Here is a 7645-nt window from a genome sequence, read left to right as displayed (position 1 = left end):
GAGGCGGGCGGCCCGGCTCCCGGGGTCCGGGGCCTCCTGCGCGCGCGCGGGGCGGGCCTCGGAACAGCGCTCACACAGGCACCACGAGGCGGAGCGAGTCTGTTAGTGGAGGCTTCGCTAGTGGCCGGCCGCCCCGGGCCAGGAAGTCACAGGAGGGGCAGACAGATGAGAGAACAGTCTGAAACGCCCACTGAAGCCGGTCCCATCTTTCCAGAGTTAAGACCGTGAGCCCCTTCCAGCTCACCCCAGCTCTCTGAGCCAAACTCCGCCACCGGGACAGGCACGGGTCCGCCACCCCGGGGAGGCAGCCCCGGGGCCCCAGACAGAAGCGCCGGCCGGCATCCGGACCGTGCCTCGTTCGGCTAGGATTTTAAGGACCACTTTCACATATCAAAGCGTATCTCGACTCTGGTATAACGGAATCGGAGACATAAACTGAGGCATAAAGGAGAATAAGAAAATGCCGAGTGCTGTGGAGGAGGAGGCAGTGAGCGGACCGGCAAAGAGGGGCACTGTGACCTGAGGGTGGAGGGGGCCCCCGGGCGCCTGGGGCCGACGAGCTCAGCCCGCTGCTCTCCGCGCCAAGACCCACGAGTGTAACTGCCCCGCTCCTGCTTCTGGGAACAGCGGCCTGGAAGGAGGCGGCACGTACCTCGGGGTTGAGGTTGCTGACCAGCAGGACAGAGTTCCCGGCCCCTGCCAGGCCTGGGATGGCGATTCGGCCCGCCGCTGCCGCCGCCGCCGCCGCCGACGGGATGGCCAGAGGAGCCAGGGCTCCGTGCACGTTAGGGACAGACAGACCTGGAGAGGGAAGGACGGTCAGCACGTGAACGGCGGCGCCCGGGGTGCTGCCGGGAGGAGAGCACAGGTCCTGCCCGTCCTGGAGCAGGAGGAAACACAGGAGGTGGCCAAGGGCGCCCTCGGCTCGGTCCCCACCGTGCAAGCCTGCTGGCTCCTCCTTCCTCTCCGCACGGCACACAGCGTGCCGGGTTCGGGGCCATCTACATGCGCCACACAGCACAGAGAAGCTCCACTCGGTGGGTGCAGAATCGAGCCCGGGCCGGGCCGTGCGTGCATGCAGGCGCCCGTCACCATGCAGACGACACCCGGGCGGGACGCAGCAGGCCCATGCCTGTCAGGAGGGCAGGCCGGCCCCCCAGGAGGGACGCTCAGGTGTGCCCCCCGGCTCATGCCGCTCTGCTTACCAGGCCATTTAAATTCATCTACTAGGGACACATCCCGCCAACCACCGTGCGCGCTCGTCCTCGCCCGGGAGGTGCTTTAAGGAAACCAGACCAGAGACTGTGGGGTCAGCGGGTTCTCCGCATGGCCCTGTCCTAAAACTGCCCTGTCCAGGCTCCTCAGGGAACCCAGAGACCCGCACCCAGGGAGGCGGGCTCCCCCCGAGACTGCGCCCACGTCAGCTCCCGTGGAGGCAGAGCTACTGGAGAGGTGTGCGGGCATGCACAATCGGCGGCGGGGACAGGGCGTGTGTTTGAGTACCTGCGGCTTGAGGAATTGCAAAGGTGGGAGGGAAACCAGCTCCTGCATACGGAGAGGCTGACATTATACCAGGCGCACCTAGAAACAAACGAGACACTAATCATCGCACCCACCGCCTCCGCCGCGAGCAAGGGCTGTGTGTCCGCGACCCCACACCCAGTGGGCGGTCTGGGCCGGGTGCTGTGCTGGCCGTCTACGGAGCAACAGGCACCAACCTCCCTGGGCGCAGAGTCGGCGTCACGGGGTGCCTCGGGCACTGACACTGAGCTACGCATCCTCGCCTCCCGCGGCACACGGCGGTCCTGAGCGCCGTGCCGGCCGTCTTACCGAAGGCGGCAGCCATGGTCTGGTCCAGCGAGGGCTGGCTGTCCCCAGAGGGCAGGTCGGGGCGCGTGTAGTCGCGACTCTTATCGTTGTTGTACTTGACATTGAGGCTGGTGAGCTTGGAGAAGTCGATGCGGAGCGTACAGCAGGCGTTGTAGATGTTCTGCCCGTCCAGCGACTGCAGGGAGACAGGCCGTGAGGCGCGGCAGGGGGTGGGGGGGCTGGGCAGGCAGGCGGCCCTGGGACCCACTCACCAGCTTGGCGTGCTGGGCGCTCACAGGGTCGGCATACTGCAGCAGCGCTTGGAACTGGTTATTCTTGGTGAACGTGATGATTTTCAGAACTGTGCCAAACTTGGAGAAGATCTGCACGAGAAGGAGCAGTCCTGACCTCTGCCCAGGGAGCCCCCGGCGGTCTGTGCCAGGGTTTGGGATGGCTGCACGCCCCCCCCCCCCCCCCCCCCCCCGCGCCACCTCACCTGGTGGAGCACGTCCAGAGTCACCGGGTAGAAAAGGTTCTCAACGATGATCCGGAGCACCGGGCTCTGGCCGGCCATGGCCATCCCGGCGTCCACTGCGGCAGCCGAGGCGGCCAGGGCCAAGTTCCCCGACTGCACGGAGTTCACCGCCTGCAGCGCCGCTTGGGCCCGCTGTGGGGGCGGGAGGGGGAGCAGTTACGGCCAGGAGTCCCACGCCACCCGGTCCTTTCTCGCCCAACTCCACCAACCGCACCTCGGGCCCCAGACCCGGCAACGCACCGCCTGGTTGGGGGAGCTGTCAGTCTTGAGCTCCTTGTGGTTGGAGAACTGGATGTAGATGGGCTGGCCGCGCAGCACAGGGGTCACCGAGGTGTAGTAATTCACCATGGTGTTGGCGGCCTCCTCTGTGTTCATCTCGATGAAAGCCTGGCGGGACAGGAGTGTGAGCCGGGCCCGGACCCCCGAGCCTCCCCGGGAAGGGGAGGTGCAAGGCTAAAAGCAGGTACCTGATTTTTCCCTTTCAGCATCAGGAGATTGGTGACCTTTCCGAAGGGCAGCCCCAGGGAAATGACCTCGCCCTCGGTGACGTCACTGGGAAGCTTTCGAATGTGGATCACTCTGGAAGGCACACCTGCACTCCTGTTGTCGCCCTTGAACTTCTTACTGTCGTTCCCATTTGCTGGAAAAGGAGCCAGGCTTGTAAGGCGTAAAGCAGGCTCCCGAAACACCCCCTCTGCCCCAAAGCAGCTTCCTGCACGACCCTGGGAGGCCCCCGCAGAGGTCCCCTGCCCACCCCCAGCCAGGGCACCGGTGACTGTGCGCAGGGTTACCTGCGGAGGCCGAGTTGCTGCTCATGATAAAGGGTCCGTTAGTGACACAGGCAGAGAAAAGTTCGTCGGATCCCCGCTGGAAGAGACAGGGGTTGTGTGGAGCAGAGCAGGAGACCGGACACCCTCCCCAGGACCCCGGGTCCACCTCTCCTGCGAAATGTGACCTTGAGAAAAGACCACACCCAAACTGACCATCGCTCTCTCCCTCCTGATGGCCTCCCCATCTTAACCCCAGGGCACACAGCTCCTTCCCAAAGCACAGGCAGGGGCCTGCCCCCTATGGGGGTTCACACGTCCAGTCCCCTCCATCCTACGCTCTGCAGGGTCTTCTGGTGCAGACAAGGCCTTGTGCCAATGGGCACATGGGGCCGAGCCCAGCCCTGCTCTGTCCTAGAGAGTTCAGCTGTAGCCCTGCCCAAGTCAAGACCGTGGGACCATCTTCGATGACCACGGAGCCGCTGGCAGACAAGGAACAAAGACCCCTTGTCGTGCTGCAGCCACTCGCTCAGCCACAGGGGCCTGTGGCCTGTTTTCCAGGCATCTGAGGAAACCTGAGCCCTGCTCTAGTCACTCAGTCAGAAACACTACCGCCCTGGGTGCAGCGGGCGGCGCCCTGGGACTTGGAGCCCGCGCTCTCTTGTCACACACTGGGCTGCACAGTTAACCCCCCAGAACCACGCTGGACGACCCTGGGCCTAGAGAGCAGGAGGCTTCCCTCCTGCAGGCTAAGGCGAGGACACGCACCCGCGAAGCGAGGGGCCGCACTGGAGCCGCACTCCAGCAAGGACCCACAGGCCCAAGGCCCTGCGCTCTCGGACCCCAGGAGGGGTCACCAGGAACCATGAGGGACTCCTCAGAGTCTGGATTCAGGGCTTCAAGACCAGACGCCCCATAGCAGGAACAGGAAAGAGCAGCCCACCTGGGCCTCCAAACCCCCCCCCCCCAAGAGGTTCTGACCGTCTCAAGGACACCTTATCTTCGCTCCTCCTCTAGACTGCCTGCAAACACAATCACGCAGTGCCCGGGGCCCTAGAACCCTCCAGAACCTCCACGCACAGCAGCTAGCAGCAGATGACAACAGCTGAAGGAGGCTGGACGCTTACAAACTGCGCTCTGGGACAAGGCCCGGGACCCAGCCACCCGGGCCCCTCGGCCCAGAGCCCTGGAGTCCAGTGATGTGGAGGCAAGTGGCCCAGAGCTGAGCGGGGCCCTGTTCCGCTCCCCGCGGAGCCACCCCTGTACTCTGCAAGGGCGACGGACAATCAGACTTGCTCCCAGGCTGAAGTCGGACATGATGAAAGGGAAACGTTAAGAACCACAAGCCAGTTGCAGTCCGTCATGAGTCATGGCTCCAGAGCCAAGAAGGCCCAGAGAAGGGCCAGTGTGGGCTCCCAGGCAGGCCTGCGCAGATCCCACCTGCCTGCCACACCACGGGCAGAAAGGACCGTGGCCCCTGCTGAGGACCGGCGGTGGGCAGGACCGGGACTTCCCCGAGGGGCCACATCTACCGCCCCCACCCATCTCCCAGGACACATACCCCCTCCCAACACAGGGATACGCATGGACCCCCAGCTCAAGAGGCCTGGACGTTTCTCAAAGCAGAACCTCGGGCCCCAGGGCACAGGATGGGAGATGGTCCCCCCACCCCCAGGCGCTTCTATCTGTACAGGTGGGCTTCTGGAAGCACAGGACCCCTGGGAACAGGATGGCCAGGAGGGGACCAGAGCTGCTCAGGCTGGAAAACAGCTCCCACGGGAAGGTTATTTCCAATCCACATGCTTTCTGTGATTGTTACACAGGCCTCAAACGAGAGTCCGCCCCCCACCTGACAAACAGGTGTTGTCTGCAGGAAGATCAGGACAAGCAGTGTGTGAAGAACCCACCTGGGCAAAGTGAAACCCAGCCCGGGCACCGGAACCGCCTGCAGGGAGGCCAGGAGCCGCGGCCCGAGGGGGGGCAACTCTCCCACCACCCGGCGCCACCCGGCGCCACCGGCCCCCAGCCGCTTGCCACCAGCCCCAGGATTCTCCGGAGGCCGCATCCCTGCCACACACACGCCTGCGCTGCAACTGGGAGCACTTGGCCCCCCCACTTCCTGTGGGGACAGCTTTGTGCTCCCACGGTCACCTTTCTCGTCACCGACACTAGAACTGACAGCTTCTACACAGAAGGGACGCAGCCCTCTCGTTTTCCCTCACCTCAGAAACGCTAAAATTTCCCAAAACAGACCAGGTCAAAAAAAACCACAGCACCCTCAAAAGTACCCCAAACTGCCCCAGAGCCCCCAGGCGCCCTCCAAATCTCACCACCCACTCCACACAGTGCTTGGGACACAACCATGTTTTGACTTTTCTCGCATCAAACCAAGGGCACTCAGAACCTTCCTCGGGGGCATCTGCCCCACTGCAGGGCCCACCCACACAAGCTGTACAGGTGCGACTGTCGCCCGCTCTGAATCGCAGGGCAGGGGCGTTGAAGCCAAAAATACCGTCTGGACTGGCCTTACGGCTGCCGGGCAAAAGACAGGGCCCATAGCCTGGACGACTCAGAGCACCAGGGTCAGAGGCGGGCCAGCCCAGGCCCTCAGGACAAACTCAGGCTGAGCCGGAAGTACCTACCTTTGTACCAACTGCTATGTCTGTGACGACGCTGTGGGGGGAAAGAAAAGAGAGAGTCAGCCCGGTGCGCTGCCAGTGTCCAAGAGTAGGCAAGGCCATCCCTGCCTAGGAGTGGGGGGCCCACAGCTGCCGCCGGTAGTGTGGCAGGAGGTTCCCGGGGCCTCCAGTGTGGCTCGCGGCTGACTGCGTAAGCCCCTTCCCCACTAGAACTCTTCAGGCAGGGAAGTGAGCTGTCCAGTCTAAATCTCAACTTGAAAAGGAGCCACCATTGTCTTACAGCTCTGTCCCTCCCAGCAGGACCCCAGGCCCCGCCTCCGGACCTATCCAAGGACAAAGACACCCCCCCTCCCCAAAGTCCCCGGGAGAGACCCTTGACATTGTTATTGAGGTTCAAGTACTGTTGTCTGCTTTCTGAACACTGGGAGCCTCAAGGGACATTCTTGAGCAGGGACCGAGGCCAGCGGGGAGGCAGCGCTCAGGCCCCGGGGTCAGAGCTTTGGTTCCAGGGAGAAGACTAGGGGACTTCACGTCCTAAGCGTGGAAGGTTCCCCAGAAAGGTAGCAGCTCAGCTCAAGTGAACAGATAAAATTAACACAAGTTACTTATCAACCTGGCTCCGCATAACTGGACTTTCTCCCCATCCCGGGGAACTGGATGGGAGGCGGGAGGAGGGCAGGGCTACCTCAGGGTCCCCACAGCCCCGTGCGCCTCAACTACGTGCCAGCCCCTAGTACGGCACAGCAAAACCCTCCCAGCACTGGTTCGTGACCACTGAACCAGCCAGGTCCTAAGTGACTCATGGAACATCCGTCCAGAAAGGGAACTGAGTCGCAACGCCCCTCACTGGGCCACCTGCGTCATCACACTTCAATGGCCCATCACCTGGCTGAAGACAGGTGGTCCAGGACTGGGTGCCAGGCGCTGGAGCAGCCACAGGCACCCCCAGCCTGGACAAAGGCCAGCTTCCCCATTCAGCCCTGAGAGCCTCTGCGTCCTGCTCTTCGAAAGGCAAGCTCACAGGACCCAAACCCTGAGGTGTGGGACCCCAAAGCACCGGCCTAGCGCTGTGCTGCCTGCAGTCCCTCCCCAGCTCTCTCCCCTCGCAGCGGGGTCTTCGCCTCCTCACGATTATTTAAAAAACAAAAAACAAAAAACCTCAGACACCAACTACAATATGTTCTTAAAAGCGCTATAAAACAAGAAAAAAACTACCCAGAAAAACCGAAAGAATGAAAAGCACGCAGCTTCCCGCCGCTAACCCAGGACTCGGGGCCTGCTGGTCCCCAGGAGGGCCTCACACAGGAAGTGTTTCTCGGAGGTCCGCCTTTCCTCACTCGGGATCTGAGCCCTGGCTGCCCGCCGAGCCGGCACGCGGGCCTCGAGGCACCGTCTCCCGAGACTCCAGACCGCGACCCCGGCGGGAACACTTCCCGCCACGGCCCCCACGGCCCCCACGGCGGGGCGGGGGTTCTGTTCCGACCAGAACGGAGGGCGGACCACGAGGAGATCATGCCCATCACGCAGCAGCAATCTTTCTAAGAAGCAGGATTGGATTCCGCCCGAAACCTATCATTTCATGCCCGGGGCAGATGAGGCACGTGACCCTCCAGACATTTTTACCCGCCCCGCCCCGAGGGTCAGACGGGGAGGAAGGAGGTCTCGTAGACCACTCACGAAGACTTGGGCAGATCTTGGGGATCCTCGAACTTTAATAAAATCAACACCTCTCCCTCCCCCACGGGAACACGAAAAACGGTCCCCTCGACACGCAGGATGGAAGACATTTACTTTAAAATGAGCTTAATTTTCCGCAGGACCTGGCATTCCCCCCACCCCGAGACCAGAACCCGAACATTTGAGAACAGGCCGTGGCGCCGCGGGCAGACCGGGTT

General features: G+C 62.8%; 1 protein-coding gene across 2 annotated transcripts in view; it reads right to left on the bottom strand.

The window, feature by feature from the left end:
* PTBP1 (polypyrimidine tract binding protein 1) overlaps positions 1-7645 on the bottom strand; it is an 11631-nt gene that overhangs the window by 3208 nt on the left and 778 nt on the right. Inside the window, exons 2-10 of one of the 2 annotated variants that reach the window (XM_029916660.1) lie at positions 5754-5784; positions 3136-3211; positions 2812-2984; positions 2585-2731; positions 2306-2476; positions 2082-2192; positions 1831-2005; positions 1504-1581; positions 653-801 (exon numbers count right to left, since the gene is read on the bottom strand). In XM_029916660.1, coding sequence (XP_029772520.1) covers positions 653-801; positions 1504-1581; positions 1831-2005; positions 2082-2192; positions 2306-2476; positions 2585-2731; positions 2812-2984; positions 3136-3211; positions 5754-5784 — 1111 coding nt within the window. The remainder of the gene's footprint in view (positions 1-652; positions 802-1503; positions 1582-1830; positions 2006-2081; positions 2193-2305; positions 2477-2584; positions 2732-2811; positions 2985-3135; positions 3212-5753; positions 5785-7645) is intronic. The other variant, XM_029916661.1, reaches the window with a different exon arrangement.

The sequence above is a fragment of the Suricata suricatta genome, chromosome 12 (assembly GCF_006229205.1).
Source record: "Suricata suricatta isolate VVHF042 chromosome 12, meerkat_22Aug2017_6uvM2_HiC, whole genome shotgun sequence".
NCBI classification, from domain to species: Eukaryota; Metazoa; Chordata; class Mammalia; order Carnivora; family Herpestidae; genus Suricata; species Suricata suricatta.
This window is presented reverse-complemented; position numbering and strand designations above follow the sequence as displayed.